At 37.1% G+C, this 27,930-nt stretch overlaps 1 protein-coding gene across 1 annotated transcript; it reads left to right on the forward strand.

Moving 5' to 3' along the window:
• Nucleotides 1-1,829: 1,829 nt before the first annotated feature.
• Nucleotides 1,830-27,284, forward strand: nipsnap2 (nipsnap homolog 2). Its single transcript, XM_052106876.1, has 10 exons — nt 1,830-1,973; nt 2,518-2,657; nt 2,760-2,805; nt 4,315-4,409; nt 4,870-4,940; nt 20,796-20,936; nt 21,218-21,249; nt 21,919-22,013; nt 25,690-25,773; nt 25,859-27,284. The coding sequence occupies exons 1-10, from the start codon at nt 1,885-1,887 to the stop codon at nt 25,921-25,923; spliced, it is 858 nt and encodes a 285-aa protein (XP_051962836.1). The 5' UTR covers nt 1,830-1,884; the 3' UTR covers nt 25,924-27,284.
• The last annotated feature ends 646 nt before the right edge of the window (nt 27,285-27,930 follow it).

The following is a 27,930-nucleotide window of genomic DNA, read 5'->3' on the forward strand; positions in this document are numbered from 1 at the left end:
CTTAGAATGGCAAAACGCAGCAGTACACTGGCGAGCAGAGCACAGGCCATTTTTTTAATGGATGTCAATGGAGGAGTTGCTTCTGTGTGCTGAATAAACAGCTTTTGTGAGGACACAGCTCATAATTTAAGGAATTGACTGCCTGCCCTCTAATATTCAACATGTTTTACACTAAAAAATCATTAAATCATAAAAAATTAACTACATATGGAGTTTACTACAATAAAATAGCTGTTTTGTAAGAGAAGACATGGACAATCTTGCAACAGGTAAGTGGCAGTTCACTTCTCCATTAGTTTGTATGGTACTGCAAACAGTGGCTTACTGTTCTAACATGTTAGTTGACTGTTAGCTCTCTCCAATATTAAAAAAGCAGAGGTTCTTATTTCGGTATAGAAGATTTCTTTCTCAAATTACTTCATCGTTTACTGTTGGTTGACAAAACAGCATTCTGTGCTTTAGTGCCACCAGTAGCGCTGGTTTTGTTAGCTGCAGCAGCTCCTGACACGTGCTCTAAAGTGTACATTTTTTTATCAAAGCATTTCATTGCATGGCAAAGAAAAAACAGTTGACGCACTCACCATAAAAAAGACTTTGTCTGCTTGAGAATGTTCATTCCAATTGTGAATGGCTTAACAGGAATCCATTGTTTCAATTAAAAAGATAAAATCTGCATTTGATGTGCAAAGACCTTATGGTCGTGACACAACATTTTACATTTATGCATTTTGCAGACACTTTTATACAAAGCGACTTACAGTGTACTTAGTACAGGGACAATCCCCCCGGAGCAACCTGGAGTTAAGAACCTTGCTCAAGGACACAATGGTGGTGGCTGTGGGGATCGAACCAGCAACCTTCTGATTACCAGTTATGTGCTTTAGCCCACACCACCCCCCCCACACACAGCATGAGTGAAGCTGTGCAAGTCACAGTTAACGGCTTCATTGATTGATAATTAATGTGAATTTTACTGTCAATCATGTCATTAAGTCATGGAAGTCATTTCATGAACCATAACAATTCAAATATATTTTCAATTTTAATTCTTAAATTAAAAGTAAATAAAGATATTAAGTCAAATATTAAATATTAATACATTTTGTAACTTTTTTTTTACAAAATTCTATTAATTTAATTAAAATATTTAAAAAATAATACAAGCACAAATGATCATTTTGATTGGATTTAAAATAGTTTGAATAGAAAACTTTCAGATTGTATAAACACACTTTATTTAGTGTTGGTTAGCATCTTTACAAGGCCACTGTCTTGAAGTGACATTTTGCTCAAATTTACCCTGTAAATTATCTGTAGACACCCCAAATTTTAGCTAATAATTTTACATAACAAATAATAATACCCCTTATTACTTTTCAGAATTTATTGCTGGTCAGATGTGTGTTTAAAAAACAATGTCCTTGTCATTTTGTTGTTCATATTACCTTATGATGAGGTGATATGTATTTTCTTAATATACACTTTACCCATTACCAACCATTAAGTTGTGGAAAATATTAGTTGTAAGATTTCCAATGGAGCCTGTATCACTTTTTGATATAGGACAACATACAGTTTGCTCTTTGACTTTGAACTAACAATACAAAATTGTTGCTATTGATAAGTATTTTAAGATGGCAAAATTATTTTTAATTTAAGAAAATGTCAAAACTAGACAATTCATCAGTAGCCTCTCCAGTTAAAATACAAAAATGTAGTTCTGGCGCCATCTGCTGGCGGCTTTATGAATCATATACTTTTGTGACGCCCTAAACCGGCAGTGCTTTGAATCGCTTGATGTTCCGGCTCCCTCTGCTGGCGGCTCTGTTGAACAGTCGAAGCTGAACCCTTTCCTGCCCGCAGTGCGTATGCTATCAGTGGAAGATGGCGACCAGAGTCCTTCTGAGCGGTTGCTCCGGCCTCTATCAGGCTTCAAACACTTTCCGGACGAAAGGACACACTGCTGTTATCAGGTCGGCCGGTTTGATCTAAATAACACGTTATAAAGCTGCGCCGACACTGCATTAATAAAGCATTAGTGCGCAGTGTCAGTGCTGCAATGCTGCATGTGAGATTATGAATGCATTAGTGCATTAATAAAAAGCAAAGCAAGAACATGTTTACTAAAAAATAAGTTTTGAAATGTCTGATTAACCAGTTAAAATAGTTCATTTAAACACTGTAACGTGAAGCACAGACCAGTGTGAACATCTTATGTGCTCAAGGTCATAATTCATCGATGAATCATTCCATTATAAAAGTGTTGTTATGATAAAGAAAATATTGAATTATTTCATATCTGCATTGTTAATGAAAGCGTATGAGAGTTCTCTTATATGGCCTGATGTTGAACTGTAAAGTTCACATCATATCTCTGACACTCAACAGCTCTTGCAATGACAGTTGCTTTTGTAAAATGTTTTGTCATTGTGTCTATACGTTTACACCTATATAAGCAAGTCTATGCCTACTGTATAAATATGATGTAACATAATGTGTTTTATTGTCTTGTTTCAGGGCTCTGTCAGCATCTAGTAACCGAACTCGAGAAGACAGCTGGTTTAAATCTCTATTTGTTCGAAAGGTGGACCCTAGAAAGGACGCTCACTCCCATCTGTTAGCCAAGAAAGAGGATAACAACTTATATAAAATACAGTGTAAGTCATGTTGCCCATTTGTCCTTGGCTAGATAATATAATGTCAAAATACGCTCATGAACAGGTTCATTTGTTTACTGATTCAACTGACTTGTGTTTTAGTTCACAATGTGAAACCTGAATGTCTCGAGACGTACAACAAACTCTGGTAAGTCAAACTTCTGCTACATGGATGAAAAATGTTTGGCGTTAGTTACACAAAGCGAGCTGTTACATGCGAGTCCCTCGAGGCAGTTTGTGAAGTTCAAATGAAATGTCCTGCTTTCTATTCCTGTCTGTGATTGGCAGCAGCATTGAGAGGAATCTGCTAAAGGCCATTGCTCAAGTGTTTACTGCCCTGTGACACGTTACGCAAGGCTATCATGAAGACTTCAATAAGACAGTAGACACTTAAGGATGCATAGATTCTATTGAAGTATTTGGACACTTAAAGGGATAGTTCACCCAAAAATGATAATTCTCTCATCATTTACTCACCCTCATGCCATCCCAGGTGTGTTTGACTTCCTTTCTTCAGCAGAACACATTTGAAGAATAATAGTAAATATCTCAGCTCAGTAGGTCCTTAAAATGCGAGTGGATGGTGATCAGACCTTTGAAGCTCCAGAAAGAACAGACAGTCAGCATAAACGTCATCCATACGACTCCAGCGGTTAATGTCTTGTAAAGCGATATGATCTGCTCAGTTGTAAACCGCATCACACTTCCGGGTGTGTCGCACGTGCATCTGTTCCCGCGTGAATATGCCATCGCGATTACATCACACACACGTTCTGCTGGTGACTGGTTAAAAGTACTGAAATATTAATATTTATTCACAGCAAAAGTGATCGATTTGCTTAAAAAGATAATTTTAATTTAACCGCTGAAGTCGTATGGATGACGTTTATGCTGACTGTCTGTTCTTTCGGGAGCTTCAAAGGTCTGACCACATCCACTCGCATTTTAAGGACCTACTGAGCTGAGATATTTTACTATTATTCTTCAAATGTGTTCTGCTGAAGAAAGATATTTTTGGGTGAACTATCCCTTCAAGTCATCAGGATGTTTGGTTCATTTACCTGGAGGAGATAGACTGTACATTTTAAAAGTTAATTTTGTCAATTTTTATAGAATATAGATTCAATAAAAGCCACAACACTTAAAGGTGCACTTTTGTCTTTGTGTCATCTTGGACTTACACTGACACCTAGTGGTTTGGATGCAGCATCATTTAAAATCAATAGTTTTAGTTTCAGATGTCATTGTAAAAATGTATTATTCACAGTCAGCCATGATTACTTTAATCAATGAGTGATTTACTGAGGGTTACTGAGATTAAGTGAGTAGTGTTCAGCTGGTCATGTGATTCTAACATGTGTGGACATGTAGAATAAAACATCTTTTATAAGATTACTGATATGACTGGAGTCTTCATTTTAATGTGAGTGCTCATGATTTTATACATATATTGCAAAGTTACAATTCATGTCTTAAGAAGTTAATCTTTTTTTAATGAGGAAAAAATGGCCGTGTGCACCTTTAACACTGAATGTTTGTGTGTAGTCGATATGCAAGTGGTTTGGTTGTGCTTCACATTTCATAGAGTTCAATTACATATCTTTCACTAAACTATTTTACAACAATAAATACTGAAAACAATGACTTGTGTCCGCAGTGATGAGGTGTTGCCATCCATCCATAATGATAAGCATTACCCGTGTGAGCTGGTGGGCACATGGAATACCTGGTATGGAGAACAAGACCAGGCTGGTAGGAGACATCACATAGAAATATTTCAATGAACACAGACATAAAAGACTCATATTTGTCTAGATTTTCCTAATGGGCTTATTCAGTTTTGTGTTGTTGATGAATGCATCTGCATGCTGTTATTAAACAAAAGTCTGCTATTAAATGTAAAGATTATTTACTCACATTTATGTTGCTCTATTTCATATTTTGTGACCATGTCTTTCAAGCTCCTAAAAGGTCAGCTAAAACTAAATCTTTGTGTAAGGAACAGAGAAGTCATTATTCACTGAAAATCTTCTCCTAGGACATGAGTGTGAGTAAATAATGCCAGACAGAACTATTCCTTTAAATAACGCTTTAATAACTGCATTTAAATGATATAAATCACTAAAGGGATATTGTAATACAGATTTAGTATTTATATACGTGTATGTTAGTGCTGATGGATTGTAATATTTATATGTGGTTGACTATATAGTGCACTTGTGGCGGTACAGAGGAGGATATCCAGCTCTCACTGAAGTCATGGGAAAACTGAGGAAAAACCAGGTAGGATTTACTAAACTAAAGATAACTTAAGAGGCTTTCTTACCAGGTACAATGGCATTACAGATATCTGAAATTAACATGGCAACTAGTGAAAGCCAAATTACAATATCCCAACAAGGATCCCAACATTAAGAATGGGCGACTGACGTTTATTTTTAACGAAGTCCTGGGATAGCGTCAGTAAGAACGTGTTTGTTTGCTCGCTTCATTTTACTGGTTATTCTTTTACCAACAAGACTCAGTTCGAAACAGGCTTCAATTAAAAGTTGATGCAATGCCAACTATATTGGACCCAATAGGGATGTCGCAACATACATGTTAATTGTTTTGCTTCGTATGTTACAGACTGTTAGATACTGAGTATTTGATTTGATCCTAGTGATTTTAGATGCTCGTGAATTAGTTTTAATGCTCAGGGATCTCTAAGCAGCATATATTATCTTGTTCTGTTGGCATGATGGCACGATTGCCACAGACACACCTAAAGAGTAAAGAGTATTGATATCAATATATTTAGACAATCTCTTTCCTTTTTAATGAAAACATGACTCATTGTAATGAACAACGTATGCGTTTGTCACTACAGTCGTGGCCAAAAGTATTGGCAGTGACATCAATTTTGTGTTTTTCGCAAATTTGTCTGCTTCAGTTGTTGTGGTGTTGATTCACAGTTTTTCTAAATTATTGTGCAGAGTGATCAGATGCATTTTAAATAATTGCAAAAAGCTTCATTAGCCAAAAACATTTTTATCACAAAAAAAACAAATTTCACTGTTTTTTGGTCCTGGCACAAAATGACCAGCTAACATAATTTGACTACTCATATCAGCAGCAACTGGGAAAGTGTGAACGAGTACTAGTCAGGTGAAATCATTCTGATTGGATTATAAGAGCAGACTGATTGCTATAAAAGGATGGACGAAGTGCTTCCAATCATTGTGTTATTGTTAGCAATGGTTACCTCTACAGGAAGACATGCAGCCATCGTCTCTTTGCATCAAAATGGCCTCACATGCAAGGAAATTGCTGCAAAGAATATTTCACCTGAAAGAACCATTTACCGGATCAATAAGAACTTCTAGGAGAGAGGCTTCAGGACTTCCCAGAGTGTCCAGCAAGTGCCAGGACCGTCTCCTCCTGAGGAGTCAGCTACGGAATCGTGTCACCACCAGTGCAGAGCTTGCTCAATATTGGCAGCAGGTTGGTGTGAGTGCATCTGCACACACAGTGAGGTGAAGACTTTGACAATGGCCTGATGTCAAGAAAGGCAGCAAAGAAGCCACTTCTCATCAAGGACAGACTGAAATTCTGCAGGAAGTACAAGGATTGGACAGCAGAAGACTGGTGCAAACTTATTTTCTCTGATGACTGTTTGTGACATCTGGAAAATCGATAGTCCGGAGAAGAAAAGGTGAATGCCACCATGAGTCCTGTGTCATGTAAACAGTGAAGCATCCTGAGACCATCCATGTGTGGGGTTACTTTTCATCCAAGGGAGTGGGCTCTCTCACAATTCTCCCCAAAAACACTGCCATGAATAAAGAATGGTATCAAAAACATCCTGCAACAGCAACTTCTCCCAACGATCCAGGAGCAATTTGGTGATTATCCGTGCATTTTCCAGCATGATGGAGCACCATGTCACAAGGCAAGAGTGATAATGAAGTGGCTTGGAGATCATTACATTGAAATTTTGGATCCGTGGCCAGGCAACTCCCAGGATCTTAATCCCATAGAGAACCTGTGGTCAATCCTCAAAAGGCGAGTGGACAAACAGAAGCCCACAAATTGTGATCAACTCCGAGCACTAATAAGGCAAGAATGGATCGCCATCAGTCAGGATTTGGCCCAAAAGCTATTATCCAGCATGCCAGAGCGAATTGCAGAGGTTATGAAGCACAAGGGTCAACACTGTAAATATTGACTCTTTGCATACATTTAGTGTTTTTGACAATAAAAGCCTTTAAAACTTATGAAATGCTTATCATTGTATTCCAGTATACCATAGAAACATGTGAAAAATAATCTGTCATGTGTTACTCTGCATTTGTAAAACACAGAAATGTTTCACCATTGGAAAGTGCCCCATGTAACAAGATACACACGAGGTGTCACGTCTTGATTTAAACAACAATAAAAGTAATATCTATTACACAAATACATAAGTAAATGACAGTGATTTTAACTGGGCATAAAGTGCATACATGACTTTTTCATCAACATTTAGCCTATCAGAAGAACCCCCATCTGAAGCTTAGTTAATACATTCCATAAAAAAAAATGAGAATTTCCATAATGTTTTTGCTTGGATTAAGTGCAAATATAATTTTGGTTGAAAGGGTGCACGCATTATTATAACTTCTTGCACTTTCTTACCATACAGTAACACACAGACTAGAACATTCATTTATGTTATTATGCGCTGTTGTAACACCCAGTCCTCAGCAGATGGGAGCGTTTAGCACATTGAGCGATTCTTTTATTAACTGGTTTCTCATGCCAGAAAAAGTATGAAAGGGCAATGTCAATTTTAAATGCTCATTTAAAACCATAAAACTATAGCTAAAACTAATTCGGACCCTTATTTATGAATAATGAGCAGTATATTGCAGCATTCATTAAGGTTTCATTTTATAAAATCTTAGTTGGAATGAATAAAATGTCCACCTGATCCTTCTGTACTTCCTTAATCCCGTTCAATATTACATTTATTAATACGTAATGAAAACAAATGTATTACAAAATCATACAGTTCATTCAATATAAAAATAATATATTATATTCAGCTCTGGGAAAAGTTAAGAGACCACTCCAAATGATCAGTTTCTCTGGATTTACTATTTATAGGTATGTGTTTGAGGAAAATGTATGGGCTGAAATATGTGCCACCAGAAACTGAATTTGAACCATTTATATTTGAATTTGAATGGCTAAACTTGAATAATTGCATTGAAAAACTGAATTTGAATCACATCATTTGAAATTGTATTGTTTAATTAAAATTGAATTTATTCAAAAACTGAATCTGAATTGTATCATTTGAAATTGAATTTATTCGTTTGGAACTGAAGTCCAATAAAATTTGATCCTCACTGAAAATTAAACTCTCTATATATCTTCACATTCACTTCTCACAATTCAGATTCAGTTCTCAAATTCAATTTCAAGTTACTGAGACAGACATCCGGGTAGTTGGAGGATGAAGGAAGAGCAATCGAGCGCAGATCGATAGATAGCGTTCATTGGCGCACAGGACTCCTCTTGGGCCAATCAGCACCAATGTTTTGGAGCACAGTACGTTACCCGCAGTGTTTAAATTGGCTTCTGTTGGGAGGGGGAGCCCTAATTTACGGTGAATGGTCATCATTCTAAATCCCGCCGTAAAATGACTTAATGTGTTTTTACACCAAAGGGGCTCTATTTCCAGTATTAATGTGTAAGTTAGGGTTGAGTAGTTATTCAAACAAAGACAAATACTTTACAGTTCACTTATTTTATTATTATTTTTTATCTTGAATGTTAACAGGCAGGCAATGGATTTCACCCTCGGAAAATGTATGAAATTAACATGTTTGAAAATATTGCAAGCCAGAGACGAATATGTAAATGTATTTTTTATTTGTGCAATTTAGAAACGTTGAAGTCCCTTCGCACCTGAATGTTAATGTAGGCCTAACTCATGCAGTAATTATTTATCATATTCATGCAGCCTGTGTTATTCTGTTGAGTGTTGAAAAACCATCGAGGAGAAACGCATCATGACAAGTTTTAGAAAGAAAATAAAGAGTAAACTCGTCCGCTTTGCGACAAACATTAGTCTTTCTATAAATTTTTTTTTATTATTATTCAAACTGAATAATAAATGAACAGGGAAGTAGAGTTGGCAAAATAAATGTATAATCTCCGCCTTTATTGAGTTTTTAATGCCTGATAGAAAAGTATCTATCTTTGTAGAGCAATACAATTCTTTAGGCAATTGCAGAATAGTCTCACTAGTCACAGATACACTTCAGAAAATTGAGTAGCTACACAACTATTTCTGGGCTTAAAAGTTACAAAAACCAAATAAATGCAGAACATTGTATCTCAAAAGCAATACAATGTGGACATGCACTACTTAAAACCCGATGTGGCCCCTTAACCAAAATAGTAAAAAATATGAACTATTAGGCCTACACCATATTAAAATATTACACACCAGCACCTTTACAAATTTGTTTCAGGATTTTACAAGAGTAAATGTAACTGTTATATTTTGACAAAATGTTTCAGTTTCATATGAAATAATCTAAAGATAGAATGTAGACATCAACAGTGGCAGTTTAAATTTCAAGATGTGTTTAAGCCAGAGGGGTTACCAGGATATCATGTTTGGGGGGGGGGCATTTGGCTTGTTTGGGGGGGCAACATAAACAATTGAAAAAATAGGCGCAAAATTAAGCTATACTACACACAATCTGTTTTAGTGCATATCTTTTTCTAAGCCAGGAACCCAGAGATAGGCACAGGGCCCCTATTAGACTATAGGGTTTATAGGGATTTTTGTTGTGTCAGACCTCACTCATCTGCTAGCGATGGAAAAATATGCACAAAACAATCCACTTTTAAATTGTAATTTATCATCAGATGCAGAGGCGTTTCCAGCATTGAAGGACATCCGGGGCTTAGCCCAGACAATTTTATTTTCACACTAGCAACCACTTCCCTGTAGTCCAAAGCTGGTGAGAGGGTATTCTTTGAGTTTTGCTCTGGCTGGGCCTGTTTCTACAGTTCCTAAATCTTCCACTCTAGTGTTATCCTCAACATCCTCTCTCCTCCCTGAATCATCTGTGATGCAAAAGAACAGATACAGCACATAACTTATTGCAATCAGCTTCAAACAACTAATTCATCAAGTGCTACATATGTCAAATTGTGGACCAATACCATTGAAGAAAATGTATTGGGAAGAGCAGATCAGTGGGATTGCCCTTAGATCTATCATGATTCTTGAATTTTCATGTACATTAACATAAAGTCATCACAAAAGAGTTATATTATAGTGAGTAAAGTGAGGTAAAAATTTTCTTTAATATAAATAATTTATATTTTTTGACATAAATAGTTAAAGCAATACATGAATGACTTTAGTCTAAGTTCATTGACACACTATGGCATCGAACTGTATATAATTCTCATCATCTCTATGAGAATAATTCATCTGTCAAAATCCTTTCATTAGGATCATTGAGATAAACAATGTTTCACTTTTAACGTTCTCTAAAGTAAAGTGACTTATTAATTGTTACCAGTTTCCATGCCTGATTCAGGCACAGCTGCTGCAGCTCCTCAGTCTGTTGCTCATCTTTGCTACACTCTACAAAACCATTTAATCAAATCAAAGTGTATATTTCCTACAAACTAATATCACAAAACAAGTCACACATACATTTTATGTTAATGCTTATTGGTTATCCTTAGTGAAAACAACATCTGATAAACAAGAAAAGTACACTCCGAACGGGGCTCGAACCGCAGTCTCCAGCGTGACAGGCGATTACGTTAACTCGGAGCTACCAAGCCGTGTCAATCTAAACAAGGAGGTTAGAGGCTACAAGTCTTGAGGTTTAGTCTACTGTGGGTGAAAGCCAGCTAGATGATGATCTTAAGACTTTAAGGACAAAAACAAATGTGAATTCTTACCCACTGACTTCTTTCGGAAAAATCCCCAAAGCCTCATTTGCTTAATTTTTGCTCTCTTTCCTACTAATTGCCGTTAACTCGCCACTAAGTAACGTTAGTTGATGTCAAAGACTGTGCAAGCTCCTCCTCTACCTGCTGCATATTCAACAGAGAGGAAGAAACGGAGTCGCCCATAGGCTACCGAGAGGAACTTATTCTATAGGCTAGATTATGCCTATGTCTATTTTTACAGGCTGTATGCAGTATGTGCAAAGCCAAAGCACAATGAAATAAGGCAACTTATGATTTCGGGGTTTACATAGGCTTTTGTCCGGTTTCATATTTGTCAGTCAACTATTCAAAATACATTCAGGGCTACACTCAAAACATTGGGGGCTGAAGCTCTCAAATTCTCAGGGGAGGCAGAGCTAATCCTAGGGAGGCACTGCCTCCCCAGCCTCCCCTAGACACGCCCTGGTTTAAGCTAGTATGTATTTTTCATAAATACATAAATTTATTATTATTACTCTTATTTAAGACTAACACTGACCTAACCATGGTAATGAGGAGCCTTTCCTTCTGTGTATAAAAATGTAATATTAGGTAACAAATGTCATAATAATGGGCCCATATAAGTACAGTTTCTGTAGATTTTGACATCAACAACAAAAATAATGTCACTTGATGCATGTTCATACTGAAAACCATGAACACAACTATGCAACATAAAAGGAAATGCAACTCAGGACACATTAAATACAGGTTATGTTTAATCTATGGCAGGTCGACACTTGATGTCCAATATAAAATCTGTCCTGAAGTAAAAACCAGTTGAGAAACACTGAGATAAAGTTACAGACAGGAGTAGGATATATTCGATCGCTCTAGCCGTTAGCGGGTTTCCATGGTAACGTCGCTGTTACGCTTAGAATTGTGACAGTTTTCCCTTGATGGTTGTGGGCGGGGTGCTGAATCAGCGATTAATGCATTTATGACGTCTGATAATTCCATGTAGCCTGGGTGTCTCTGTGTATATTATTCTCATATGCCATGTATTTGTCAGGAGTCAAGAGATTAAATATAATTCAAGTGGAATAACAATATTTGGTCCCGAAGGAGACGGAGCTGAGCTCCGGCAGGGTGTGTTGTGGACCCGAGGAGGCGGAGCTGCGCTCCGGTGCGCTCCGGCCCAATTTAACCTCTGGTTACCCGCCATGAAACTATGGAATTACGATTGTGTCAATAATAATGAATGTAACTTTATAAAACTGAACGTAACTTTTTCAGAAACTATCAAAAATATTCCATTACAAAAGAAGAAAAACACAATTAAAATGAAAAAAAAATGAACTCAGTCGCATCGAATTTAACAGGCTCTTCAAATATGCTTCATTTTTTGTTAATGTTTTTCAAAGATTCGTTTTGCAAATCGTGGATTCTGAATACATTGCCACAGATTTCGCTTACGCCGCAGTTTTTCGTTTGCTGTTTTGAGCCAAACCTCTCGTGGGGGTGGGCTTAACAGTGATCTACTCTGATTGGATAGTGAGCTTTTGATGGACAGGTGCTCTCTGACCCGGATGTACAGACGTCACTCAGTGGCGCGCATATTAGAAAGCTCTCGCGGTGATTTGTAGTTATGCAATACGTCGTGCTTTGTTGTATTACTTACTAACAATATGTAAATAATATTTGACCTATAATTATAGAATTTAATATTATATGAGACCTTCGATCGTCTAATAATCGTCTTCGATCAGTCTGTAAAGATGAGCTTTCAGGAGAGACACGGAGCGGCATCATCTTCCTCCTCTTATTTATTTAAAAAAAAAATATATATACATGTATATATGTTTTTTTAATGCAAAGAACAGGAACATACAAAAGAGAAAGCATACGTACATCAAATAATATCAACCAAAACAATAAAGAAGACAAAAATAAATAGAAAAAATAATAATAATTAAAAAAAAAAGATAATAATAATAATGTATATAACAATAAAAGAAGAGGTAGGGCATTACATCACACAAAAATGTTCACATGAAGAGATCAAATGCAGTGCAGATTCTAACAGTCCTTATGGCTTTCTTATTAGTAGATACTGAAATCAAATTTAGATAATTTTCTATTTCTTTTAAGAAGACAGAGAAGATAGGTTTACAGTTTAAAAATGTGCATTTGTGAATATAGAATTTGCTTAGGAAAATAATTAAATTAATAACAAAACAGACATTTTCGTTTGTGGGGTCTGAATCAAAATATCCAAATATAATGTTTCTCATATGTATTGAGAAGCCTGGCAAAATCTTACACTTGATAAAAACATCAATATCATTCCAGAGCTTCTGAGTGTAATGACACGACCAAAATAAATGAACCACTGTTTCATCAGAATTCACACAAAAAGAGCATGTTAGCTCAATGTCAGATTTAAATCTTTGTATAAATTTCTTAACGGGATAGAACCTGTGTATCAACTTAAAGGACATTTCTTTCACTTTATTTGTGAGAATGAATTTCTGCTGTAAAGACCAGATTTTTTTCCAATTAAGGTTACCAAACAAATTATTCCAAAAGGAAATAACAGGTGGAACAGAAATCAAATCCTTAAGAAATAAAGATCTTATAGTTTTTAGCTTTCGACTCTGAAAAACAGATTTGAGCAACAGAAGTATCACAAGGTTTAGGAAAGGATGCAGTAGATACTGGGGTGAAGTAATTACGGTTTTTACATAAACCAGAGGGAATAGCACCCATTACTGTAGCAAATTCTTTTGGGGTTACTGGTATTTGGTATTCAGAAAGAAATTCTGAATATCTGAATAAAAGACCTTGCTTATTAAACAAATGCTCCACTCCTCCTCCTCTTGTCCTTCAAGGCAGCTTGAAGTAAGTTCGTGTTACTGAAGTAACCAATAACATCGATACAATTTTCTAATTTTACAGAAAACACTCTAAATTTCAACACAGTGGTGGAATATTGCATATATTGTATTATATTTATTCACAATGTTTTGATAAACACATATAAAATATCATATTTTTATATATTTTTTAATAATTTTTTATTGTCATTCACAAGTTTGCAATGCACTGATGTCATGTCATGATGTTATGTAGTTTGATTGTTTGCTCTTTTGCACAGTTATTATATTCAAGGACGTGTCAATGTAGACAGTGCAGATATCAAACTGGTCTTCATTCTACAGCAAGGCAGAAATCTTGGTGCAGATGCTGCATCTGCAGCTGTACATAACAACCTTGAAATTCTTAACCAGTCGCTCGGGAACACCAGCACAAGGCAGGGTCAGCAGCAGTCCGTTCAGCAGTCGGGGCAGAGTCAAACAGTGGACCAAGATATGGCCAGGTTTCAGTTTTGCAGTCATGACAATGACAAAACAGCAACATTTTATTTAGCATGCATTTACAATACAACAATAAATTTGCAAAATAAAGCCAGAACTGTTGCACACTGTAACGTTACATGAATAAAACTTTTATCGATGTTATTGGTTACTTCAGTAACACGAACTTACTTCAAGCTGCCTTGAAGGACAAGAGGAGGACGATGATGCCGCTCCGTGTCTCTCCTGAGAGCTCATCTTTACAGACTGATCGAAGACGATTATTAGACGATCGAAGGTCTCATATAATATTAAATTCTATAATTATAGGTCAAATATTATTTACATATTGTTAGTAAGTAATACAACAAAGCACGACGTATTGCATAACTACAAATCACCGCAGAGCTTTCTAATATGCGCGCCACTGAGTGACGTCTGTACATCCGGGTCAGAGAGCACCTGTCCATCAAAAGCTCACTATCCAATCAGAGTAGATCACTGTTAAGCCCACCCCCACGAGAGGTTTGGCTCAAAACAGCAAACGAAAAACTGCGGCGTAAGCTTAAATCTGTGGCAATGTATTCAGAATCCACGATTTGCGAAAACGAATCTTTGAAAAACATTAACAAAAAATGAAGCATATTTGAAGAGCCTGTTAAATTCGTGCGACTGAGTTCATTTTTTTCATTTTAATTGTGTTTTTCTTCTTTTGTAATGGAATATTTTTGATAGTTTCTGAAAAAGTTACGTTCAGTTTTATAAAGTTACATTCATTATTATTGACACAATCGTAATTCCATAGTTTCATGGCGGGTAACGTACTGTGCTCCAAAACATTGGCGCTGATTGGCCCAAGAGGAGTCCTGTGCGCCAATGAACGCTATCTATCCATCTGCGCTCGATTGCTCTTCCTTCATCCTCCAACTACCCGGATGTCTGTCTCAGTAACTTGAAATTGAATTTGAGAACTGAATCTGAATTGTGAGAAGTGAATGTGAAGATATATAGAGAGTTTAATTTTCAGTGAGGATCAAATTTTATTGGACTTCAGTTCCAAACGAATAAATTCAATTTCAAATGATACAATTCAGATTCAGTTTTTGAATAAATTCAATTTCAAATGATGTGATTCAAATTCAGTTTTTCAATGCAATTATTCAAGTTTAGCCATTCAAATTCAAATATAAATGGTTCAAATTCAGTTTCTGGTGGCACATATTTCAGCCCATAATAATGAACTTTTGTGTTTTATTCTATGAAGTACTTTTTCAATTTTCATTTTTGAAAATTACATCTGGTCAAAATAACTAAAATGATGTCGTGTTTTCAGACCTCGAATAATGCAAAGAAAACAAGTTCATATTCATTTTTAAACAATACAATACTGATGTTTTAACTTAAGAAGGGATCAGAAATCAATATTTGGTGGAATATCTCAGATTTTCAATCACAGCTTTCATGCGTCTTGGCGTGCTCTCAACCAGTCTTTCACATGCTGTTGGGTGACTTTATGCCACTCCTGGTGCACAAATTTAAGCAGGAATTCAACTGACAATGGAATGGAATAGCTTTGATTGGTCTATTTTTTCCAGAGCTGTATTCGAGAATAAACTCCCAGTCAGCTTATGATGTGGCTTGTGATCTCTTACGTGTCGACCATTAGAGACAACACCTCGAAACAGCTTTGTGCCAAGCAACAAGATTTTTCTGTGTTTGGCATGCGTAGTTTACAATGAGTGGTAGTTCGGGTCAATATTTAATTAAAATGAAGCCAAATATGCAGAGCGGTACCATCTGTTATTCTGGCTAAATGGTAGGCAGTACAGAAGATGGCAGGGGTTGGCCAATCAGATGAAAGGGGTGTTGCAGCGGCACCCAAATATGCCAATCTAACATTTTTTGTATTTTTAACAGTAAAAAAAACAATTCTGTTTCAAACAAACAAAACGTAAAAAAAAAACAAGCTGTTTTTCCCACATGGAACGTCTCCTTCCATTTTTTGACCTGCTACTACTGGCACCAAAAGGGGACTCATGGGGAAACCAGGTGTAACACTGTTGAAGGATGGGCAAGGAGGAGGCGAGAACCGGCTTGTCAACATAAATTATATTTTAATGAGAAACTCAAAAACACATAAACAAACACACATGACGGACATGTCCATAATTGTCTCTCTCTCGAACAATCGTCACCGGCCGCCTTTATCCCTCGCGCGCCTCATCAGGCTGATTGGGGACCGGGCGCGCGATATTCCGACCGGCCCCGCCCCCCTCCGCTCCACACTAGGTCTCATTAATATTCATAAACTCATTACCATAGCTATTTTTACCTGTTAAAATCGTATTTCTAGATATCGATAATAATATTTGTACTAGTTAAAATCAGCCCGCCACCCTTCTGAGGAAGCCCATTTCGGCCGCTTGTACTCATGACCTAGTTCTTTCGGTCATGACCCAGCCTTCATGACCATAGGTGAGGGTAGGAACAAAAATTGACCGGTAGATCGAGAGCTTTGCCTTCCGGCTCAGCTCTTTTTTCATGACAACGGTGTGATAGAGCGAGTGCAATACCGCCCCCGCTGCCCCGATTCTCCGGCCAACCTCCCGCTCCATTGTCCCCTCACTCGTGAACAAGACCCCGAGGTCCTTGAACTCCTTCACTTGGGGCAATACCTCCTTTAGTTAAAATCACATTTAAGATAATTGCACTAATTCACTAGTTGCAAAGGCTATTTTAGATATCAAGGCAATAATTGTTACTAGTAGAACTCCCTTTCTGATATCAATAATTTGGAGCGTAATTAATGAGATCTAAAAAGACTTTCTTCCTAGTACAATTACATTTACAGATATCAGAAATTAAAATAGTCACTAGTGAAAACTGAATTACTGATATAAAAAATTAGCATTTTTATTAGTTGAAATTCAATTGTTGATATCAGAATTGACATTTTCTCTTGTAGAAATGACATTCTTGATATAAAAAATTAAATTTTTACGAGTAAGAAAATTATTGTTGATATGTGAAATTGGAATTTCAGCTAGTAAACTAATATTTGATATCAATAATTGCATTTTGAATTTGAATGAACAACATATCTGTGTGAAAAGTTACTAGTGAAAATTCAAATATAGATATAAAAAAATTTGGGGTTTTACTTTTTGATATCAAGAATGTGATTTCTGCAAGTGATTATGTTTTTTATATCAAGAATTCACATTTTTATTAGTGGAAATATTATGACTGATATTAACAATTGCCATTTCCATTAGTAAAAATGTCATTCTTGAAGTCAAGAATTAGCATTCTAAAAAGTGAAAATGTAATTGTTGATATCAACAATTCATATCCTGCAAATTAATCAAAGTAAATTCGGCTTGCAACAGTATCAGAGTTCATTGTGAAATTCAACTAGTGAAAAATAAATCACAGATATCAAGAATTATGGTTTTTACAAGTTGAAATTCCATTGTTGATATAAATAAAATACATTTCTGCGAGTGATGTCATTTTTTTATATCAAGAATAAAAGTTTTTACTAGTGCAAGTGTAATTATTGATATCAACAATTTATATCCTGTGAAAAATAAAATGGCTTGCCACATCACTGTGTCAAGTTAAACGCAGTTTAATACTTAGAAAAACTCGTCTTGAGATCCCTAAGTTTGGATTTGCGCTCCGTCAAGTTGTGTTTTGAACACAAGATCACCTCTTTGTCTTGTGTTGTCTGCTGTCGGTGAGTGCGGTTTGTTCTCTGTATAAGCTGCATGTTGCCTATACAGCTGGAGTTTCACTTACTGCCCCCTGGAGAAAACAGCTGGTACATCAAAATTGAATTGCTCAGGAACATTCCTTACTATGGTCTGAGGACATGATTAATTGTGTAAATTTTTTAACACATTATATTTTTATATAATTAATCACACTGAATGAATGCATTAAATCGACAGCCCTAATGGAAATGAAATAAAACTACACCAGACTGAAAATGTGAAAATTGCATATTGCTATATTTATTTCTTCTAAAATTGATTGCGGTTAAAAAGTAAACTTGTGCATATATTTTTAGCCATAAACACATGTTGTGTTGCATTAAAAATGAACACTTGATTGATTTAGTGTTTTACTTCTGATAGCTGTTGCAGACATAATAGCACAGCCACTTACACATTGCATTAACCTATCACTTCTGTATGGCATAGTGCCAAGTATGACAAAAATAGCCAGTTTACAAATCAGGTGACAAAAATAATATGGGCAATTATCGTCCAATTTCTGTTCTACCATCTCTGTCTAAGGTATTAGAGAGAGTGGTACACATCAGGTTAAGTCATTATTTGGATAAGCTTCATATTCTAGTAAGATCACAGTATGGTTTCAGGAAAGAGAACTCTACCTTTATGGCTGTTTTAGATCTTGTTGAAAAAATCAATGATTCTTTAGACCAGGGTGATTGTGGAGTTGGTGTTTTCCTTGATCTATCTAAGGCATTTGACACTATTGATTTTAATATTCTTCTAGAGAAATTACATCATTATGGTGTTAGAGGAGTAGCACTTGACTGGTTTAAAAGTTACCTATATGGTCGGAAACAATATGTGATGATTAATAACCATATATCTCAAATGAAAGAACTTAAATACGGGGTTCCCCAAGGCTCAATATTGGGCCCATTACTTTTCAACATATATATAAATGACTTTGTGAATTCCTCTCAAGTATTTCAAAAGGTGATGTTTGCAGACGACACCAATTTGTTTTTGTCACATAAAAATTCAAGTGATTTACAAATTATTTTAAATGAAGAACTACAAAAAATTGTTATCTGGTTCAAGTGCAATAAATTATCCCTCAACATTAAAAAAAATAATTATATAATGTTTCAATCAAATATAAGGGCATCAGCTACAAAACAGTTTTGCCTCAATGTAGATGATGAGGAGATACTACCAACCACTTCTACAAAGTTCTTGGGGGTTCACATTGATAAATGTCTAAACTTTAAATGTCACATTGATCACTTGATACAGAAGCTTTCAAAATATGTTGGTCTGTTCTTCAGAATACGGCATTATCTTACATTACCTGTTCTTCTTACCCTGTACAAAACCTTGTTCGAACCTCACATTAGTTATTGTAACGTAATTTGGTGTAATACTTACCCGAGTCATTTAAATAAATTAATAAGTCTACAAAAGAAGATAATACGAGCTATATCGTGGTCTTGGTACAACACTCCTACTAGGCCCCTCTTTCACCGCTTAGGTCTCCTCCGGCTTACTGAGTTGAACATATACCACAATGCGTGCATTATGCACCAAGTAGTTAATGTTACAAATAGCAGGCTATCTCAGCTCATTCCAATTAGTAGTCCGCTTCATGCTCATGCCACCAGGAACAAACATCTGATTACTGGTAAAACCAGAAGACTTAAAAGTGCAAATTTGAGCATTACAAGTAGAGGCCCAAAGATTTGGAATGAGCTAGATGGCAGGCTGAAGGTGTTGAAATCTGTATCCATCTTTAAGAAAACACTAAAAAAGGAACTTTTACGTTTATATCTATAACCTTGCCAGTAGCCTACCTAGACTACAGTTGATCTTAAAAGCATTGTCCTGATCTACTTTTTGTGTGTCTTATGTTGTATTGTGTATTTTTGTATGATATCCTTGTTATGTGACTGGTGTTTAGTTTAAGTATTTGTTTGTAATGTATTATTTTAATATGTTTCAGGCTCCCTATTATAAGCTTTGGATAGCTTCTCTGGAAGACCTGATTCACACATGACTATATGTGCTATTTGGTCTGTGCCATTTGTCTTGAATTTATGTGTGGGTGAAATAATAATAAAGAATAAAGAAAGTGATTTTAACTTCGAAATTGCTGAAAATGTACTCTTTAATGGTTTACCAGATAAGACATAGGGCGGTAATATTAAGAAACTACTTGCTGAGCTATCCATGCCCCCTCTTTAATAAAGACTCTGACTAACACACCTGGAGTCGACAGTTTGGATGCAGGACGTGCTGAGTGACCCCAGTCAGGCTTCCTAAGCAACTAATTGGCCCGGTTGGTAGAGTTTGTAGAGTCACGTTGGGTTAACCTCCTAGTGGTCCCTGTAATATGGCTCTCGGTGGGGCGTGTGGTGTGTGTGGATGCAGTGGAGAATAGCGTGAAGCCTCCACACTCGCTAGGTCTTCGCGGTAGTGTACTCAACAGTGATAAGATGCATGGAATGATGGTCTCAGTCATGGAGGCAACTGAGATTCGTCCTCCGCTACCCGGATTGAGTCACTACGCCACCACGAGGACTTAGAGCGCATTGGGCATTGGGCATTAAAAATTGAAAAAAAAAAAGAAACCATTAAAGAGTATTTTCAATGCAACAAAATCATTCCATCTTAGGAATTTAATTTTTATTTAAATTTTTATTTAAAATTTGAATATAGCAAAAACAATGTGAATAAAGTAGCGTTTCCATCCCAAGATAACAAAACGTTACTTTTGGGGAAATCGGTGAAAAATTGAAATGAAAAAGTAATTTGAAGCCACTGTGGCTCTTTTATTTAATGTAATGAATTATTTGCCTTTGGGAGCGTGCAAACAAAACGCTCTGATGAACTTCATGCCTTTTTATTGAGCAAAAATGTATCCGCCTCAAACAAGCGTACGTGTTTTTACTTTATCTGCATGTTGGTGTTTCCATCCAGCAGTTTTTATGCAATATCCCAAAATGTGCATACAAATTTGTGGATGGAAGCCCAGCTACAGACAGATGTGGTTGTTTATGCAGCTGTATGGCAGTAGACTGTTGGGTACAATGTATGTGGTTTTCTCTATACAGGAATTCATGGATTACAGAAAAGAGAGAGGAAAGATGCTCCTCTCCCGCAGAAACCAGCTGCTGCTGGAGTTCAGTTTCTGGAATGAACCGGTTCCCAGAGATGGACCCAACATATATGAGCTGCGCTCCTACCAGCTCCGAGTGAGTGTGTGCATTTTAACTGTATGACTTCTAATGTTTCTTCAAATTTCAGGCCATTGATAAACCAACCATGCAATCAAACAGCCACTTGGTTAGCATCTCTTCTGTCTTCAGTATGGGTTTCCAGCTATTGTTGGTGTTGTCGTAGTTTGGATCTCCTAGTGCAATCATCCATCTGCATGACTAAAGTAGAGGAATATGAAATTGTTGGGCTTTATTCATAATTTTTTTAATACATCAGCAGCTAAGATTTACAGTTGTTGCATTTTGTGTTCTTGCAGCCTGGGACCATGATTGAATGGGGCAATTATTGGTAAGATTTATGACCTGTTGTTATTACATACATCTAAAGAATCAATTTTAGATGCATCCAGGAACATTTGTCATGTGACTCATCATACTTTTAAGAGTCCCCCCAAAGCAAACTGTCCATGAATAAAAAGGATCTACAAAGATACAACGAAACACTTTAATTTGGTTGGACATAAAAAACACATGGCCGTCAAGGGAGAAAAATGCTTTTTGTCATTATAATGGTGTTGTTATGGCATATAATGTCTGGTGATACTAACCAGCCATATCCTGGGCGGCTGTGGCTCAAGTGGTAGAGCGGGTTGGCCACTAATTGCAGGGTTGGTGGTTCGATTCCTGGTCCACATGACTCCACATGCCGAAGTGTCCTTGGGCAAGACACTGAACCCCAAGTTGCTACCAATGGCAGGCTAGCACCTTGGCTCTGCTGTCATGTGAGTGTGAGTTTGAATAGGAGAATGAGTCACAGTGTAAAGCGCTTTGAAAACCGCTATGGTTACAAAAGTGCTTTATAAGTGCAGACCATTTACCATTCCTTACCCTCCGGGTATGAGCAGCCCTTAATCATTTAGAACCATAACAATTTTGGTCTTTGCCACCAGTCAGAGACTTTTTGTTTAACAAATTCTAATGTCAGTATAACTAACTGATGATTGGAATTGTTCCTCAGGGCTCGAGCGATTGGCTACCGGCAGCAAAACAGTGAGGCCGTTGGCGGGTTCTTCTCTCAGATTGGAAGCCTCTATATGGTGCATCACCTTTGGGGTAAGAGTGTCAACACATTACAAGTGCTTTGTAGGAAACTGTTTAACTAAAGGGAAAAGACTTCATTGGTTTGTTGTAGTATCTTGATTTCATAAATAATCAGTGTCCGACTCATTAGATGGTGGGAAAATGTAACTGGCTGGCTTTGATATATGTGGCTTTATGTATTACATACACTATATGGCCAGAAGTGTCTGAACGCCGGTAGATCACACCCATTTGTGTTTGTTGAACATTTAATTTCTTCCACATTCTGGTTGCGCTTTTAAACTAGATGTTGAACATAGCTGCAGGAATTTGCTCCCATCCAAACTCAAGAATGTTGGGTGATTTGGTCTGACTTGCACTCAACATTTTCATGTTCATTGGGTTTTACAAGGACCCTTACAAGGGAATTTATTTTCGGGATAGTTTTGCGTTCCCTCACAATAAGTGTTATGTTCCCTTGCAATTAGTTTTGTATTCCTTCTGAATAAGTTTTGCATTCCCTCTGAATAAAATTTGTTCCCCTGTAATAAGTTTTGTGTTCCTCGCAATATGTTATGTTCCCCATGCAATAAGTTGTGCTCCCTCGCAATAAAATTGGTTCCTCACAATAAAATTTGTTCCCTCACAATACGATTTTTTCCCTCTGTTGGAAATTCTCAGAGAAGACAAGGAGACTCATGTAAAGCTTCAGCAGGATTCTTTGTTGTAAAAGATCATGAGCATCAGTCTACACGTCAGATGGTGCTGTCTCACGCTGCAGTCATCAAATCTTACTTAGGGAGGCAAACATTGTATTTTATAGGCATTCGGGGGGCAGAACTTCCAGGTGTTTACAAAGCATTCAGGATTAACCAGAGCATCCAATGGGTGAAGAATCTGAATTCTACTTGCCCTAATATAATTAGCACAACTATATCACTCAACTTCATTTTCATAGAAATAAGGAAGGGTCAACATCTATGTCAATGCCTTTACATTTGACTCAGACATTGACTGAATCATGAACCATGGCCACCAAGTCAAAGAACGGGACTGAGTAATCAAGAACCATCACAGGCAAAAAGAGGCTAGACCTAGTTAGTATGAGAAACATGTCTTCATTCACATATACTTTCTCCAAGTAGAAAAAGAGAATACGGCAACTGGGAGATAATTTCACAGAATCACATTACCAATCTTCGTGCATGAACCATATAGTAATAAAAAAGAAAAATGTCTCTGTTAAGACTGTAACCCTGGTTCCCTGAAATGAGGAACGTGGTGCTGCGTCAGTAGCTAATGCTATGGGAACTCCTCCCAGGACTGACTCTCTATGAAGCCTGTATGGTATCACTCCAATGTCATTGGCTGATGGTGCTTGGCCCTGCATTTTATATGTGCGTGTCATCGTAATCATATAATCATATAAGATTTTTGGGAATGGATGAGTAATTTTTCAGTCCCTTAACAGCGAGAAATCAGCAGTGTGGCAAACATACGCAGCATCTTGTTCCCTCTTTTCAGGGAACCAAGGTTCAGTCATAACTGAGATGTTCCTTTCAGAGTGGCGAGTGACACTGCAAAATTCACCGGCCAGATCAAAAATGTACCCTCATTTGGTGCTTGGCGGTTGTTGATTTCAGACCTTGCGCATATCTCTAATAAGTTCAACCAGAGATGATGCTCAACATACACACCAGGCTTCCCATTGATCGGCCAATAGCCTGGGCAGTACGGAAGAGGAGGGGCACAAGTGGACCGCAACTGCCTCTTTGATGGGGGGGATGCTCTGAATAGCCTCTCTGTTCAGCGTGATAAAGTGATGTGAAGGACATGCACTCTCGCTGAGTAGGGAAAGCGGCATAGCTGTTCGTGCAGCTCAGAAAATAATGGCACCGGCGGATGGGATTTTGAGTCGCGCTGACTCACTGAAAACTATTCTTTGAGTCAAGAACACTTGGGCGCATCAGGCATAGGCCATTCCAGCTGGAGTTTCTTGACTGCTGAATTAAAAAAAAAACTCTATCAACTCATTAGAAGTCTTCCTCACTTGGTTTTCTGCCCCGCAGGGAGAACTACCAGCCTGCTCTTCAGCCGAGTGTGTAAGTGCGCTGCTGAACATGATCATACCATGCGTGCCAGATTGTCACGGGCAAACCAACAGGTGAATCTGTTGAAAGCTTCAATTACCTTGGTAGCATACTAACCAATCACAACTTATCTCTGGCCACAAAGCTCAAAGTCTTTAGAGCAGTTGATCTCACATTATTGCCGTATAGATGCGAGTCCTTGACTGCCTACTGCCACCACATCAAGCAGCTGGAGAAATTCCACATGAGGGCTCATCAATCCATCATGGGCATCTGGTAGCAAGACAAAGTCTTGAATCTTAAGGTCCTTGAGTGAGCCAACACATTCTCCTTTGAAGCCTTTCTGCTGAAGTCACAGCTACGCTGGTCAGGCCACATCATAGGAATGAAAGACGATCGGATCCCCAAGCAGCTGTTCTACGGAGAACTAGAAAAGAGCCACTGCAAACAGACTGACCATGCAAATGCTACAAGGACAACTTGAAGAACAACCACAAGTGGTGTGGTATCACCCCATTAGAGCTGGAGGAAGTGTCTTCCAGTGCCCCACCTGTGCAAAACTCTGCCATTTAAAGATTGGGATTGCAGAGCCGCTCTGGCTCTACAGATGTTAGCACAGACAAAATGTGTCATCTTCGATATCAAAGGACTACCAACAATGTCCCATCCTCAATGTAACTTCCTCAAGTGGTCCCTTTGGGGGGGACCGTCGTCGGCTTTCATGAAGAAAGCGAGCAGAGAGCAAAGCAGCTTATGTTTCATGCACTCACAGTGAACAGTCTCAAGAGCCGCTGCCACATGGGCCTTGACCCACACAGACAAAGCAGTGTTCGTGTCCATCTGAGATATATAACTCTCCCACAGAGTCAAACATTTGAAATGGTGCTGTGCTCTGGTTTATGTGCTTGAGGTGACACGCAAAAGGGGTGGAGCACCATCTGCCAATGAGATTGGCATGATTCCATACGGGCTTCAGAAATCCTGTAGCATCTAAGTGACCAAGTTGAAAGGTAACTAAAACTATTGCAATAATTAATATGCCCAAATTGTTTTTACTAGTAACAGTAGGGTTAATTGTATCATGGTTTTTAAAACCATGGTTCTTACCACAAAAAAGATGACTTGGTTTCTACAGGTTTACTATTGTGAAATCAGTTGTTGAGTGGAAATCATTGTTTTAAAAACCACACTTGATATGGTTTTACAACAAATATCATAGTTGAACTACGACATATACAAAATGAATTGCAAGGTAACACAAAACATTTTGTGAGGGAAAGTAAAACTAATGAGATGTAAATGAGGAGCATTTGTCTGCTATATGTGTGAGCTTTTAAAATTGGAGGTGAAAAAAATCAACCAAAATATCGGACTCGGTAAACCATTTCCATACAGACCTCACTGTGTGCACAGAGCTGGAGTGGAACAAACTGTTACCACAAAGTTGGAAGTACAAGATTCACTAGAATCTCATTGTATGGAGGAGCATTAAGATTTGTCTTCAATCATTTGGCAATGTGGGTTAAAAGTATGGTGTGTGTGTGTATATATATATATATATATATATGATTATGAGGTGATTTGGCTTGGATCTTATTTCCTTTGTCTGTTTATGGCAGCATACAAAGACCTGCAGTCCAGAGAGCGTACAAGAAACGCTGCATGGCAACAGGAGGGCTGGGATGAAGCCGTCTATTATACCGGTAAACGCTTGTCATCATCAAATACATTCAGTACATTTACAGTACATGGTAAACCTTGCCTTTGAATCTCTTGTTGTGTTTTAAGTTCCCCTCATTCAGCACATGGAGTCCAGAATAATGATCCCGTTGAAGGCGTCACCACTGCAGTAATGAAGCCGATGGCATCATTACCGTTAAAGCTAGGGACTGGACCACGACATCGGACACTGCCGTGATCAGTTTCATTTTCATGATGCCAACCAAATTAATTTACAGAATGTTCGTTCTGATCTTAAAATTGCTCAAAATTTGAACCAGCAAACCAAACTCAATTTTTGTGTGGTGATATTGGTTTATTAGTGATCTCTCTCTTCCGTATTAAAGTAAGGGTTTTAAATAGTCACTATGGCAAGCCAAATTGACCTTTAATCATGTGCAGGGTATATGACTTATAGATATCTACTAGAATTTTCACCAGTAGCAACATTCAGTGTGAGCTGAAAGCAACCAGTAAGAATGCCTTTTAATATCTATAATTACTCTTCAAAATCCATTTCAGATGTCAAACTGAAAGTGCAGATTTAAAAAAGAAAATGGCATTTTTGTTATGAAGAATTGATATTTCCATCAGTAATGGAGTTGTTTTTGATAATTCACATTTAACTAGTGAAAACCTAATTTCCGATTTGAAGTATTAGCTTTTGAACTATAGAACATTGAATTGTAGTTATCTATAATTCATAACCTGCTTATGATTATATGGCAAGCCCTTTTGACATTTAGTCTATTGGTAAGGTTTGAAAAACAAGCAAGTTTTAGTTGAAATATTTGAAGGATTTAAAAGTATTAAAATATATTTAATTGCCATATTATAAGAGTGCAACGTGTTATTCTTGCATCCTACAGTTCAGTAGACTATTCGTCTTGGATTTAACTTTTAAAATCTTCAAAATACGGCTTGGCTCTGTTGAATATGGTCAGAAAGCAAATGCACACTACTGAAAAAGCACTTTGAATGTGCTTTATGTTCACAGAGGCTAATTTATTCATATATATTTATTGCATATTTATTTGCTGTAAATATAAATTGAGAGGAGAGAATTTCAGGTTTTAAAAACCAATTATGACAGCCAAATCTATGCTACATACTTAAATGTTATCATTGGCTTATATCTCTGGTCAATATATGCATTAAAAGATTCACCATACAAATGCACCATATGTTTGTTAAGAAAAATATTCAAAAGATGCATTCAGCCTCACTAGTATTTGTTTTGTATTTCTAATGCATCACTTCCTAAGTAGAAAATGTCTGCTTTTGAAATGACATTTGATTTATTTTTTGTCTTGTGTATTGTTTCAGGTTTATCCTGATTTGATCAGACTTGTATCTTACTAACTGATGTTGATGGTTTTCTTTGTGATTGTGATATGCCCCATTTACTGTCCACTTCTGCCTTGCAGAGGTAATTGACTAAAGAGCATTTGACAGCACAATATCTTTAAAATAAATGAAAAACTGTAACTATTCAATAAATCATAAATGATACATTCTGTTACATATATTTTGTCATTAAGGGTGACATGAAACCTGCCAAGAAAACAAAGCCTACACTTAGGACCATTAAGATTTTTTGCATTGTTACATTATTTTCAGGACACCTAAACACGTTTTACCCCCTAATTCTCATTACTGTAACGAGTCTGGATCTTACATTACCTTGCATTGGAAATGGTGGTGGCGTAGTGGGCTAAAGCACATGACTGGTAAGCAGAAGGTTGCTGGTTTGATCCCCACAGCCACCACCATTGTGTCCTTGAGAAAGGCACTTAACTCCAGGTTGCTCCGGGGGGATTGTCCCTGTAATAAGTGCACTGTTAAGTCGCTTTGGATAAAAGAGTCATGTTTTGCTGTATTACTATTAAATCAGCAAAAATGAAAGGCAGTGATAAGGCAGAACTATTACAATGTATACTTTATGATTTGAATTCTTTTTATGTTGCGTAATGACAACATCATAAATACCATCTTTATTTTGCATTGCAGTAATTAGTACTAGGGGCTAAAATGTGCCAAACTGTGTATATTTTCTATATACAGGTATAATTTTTTATTTAAATTTTTTTTATATTTTGTTTTAAAATATGACCAGAACAGGTTTCATGAGAATCATGCAT

This window comes from Xyrauchen texanus, chromosome 36 (assembly GCF_025860055.1).
Source record: "Xyrauchen texanus isolate HMW12.3.18 chromosome 36, RBS_HiC_50CHRs, whole genome shotgun sequence".
Taxonomy (NCBI): Eukaryota; Metazoa; Chordata; class Actinopteri; order Cypriniformes; family Catostomidae; genus Xyrauchen; species Xyrauchen texanus.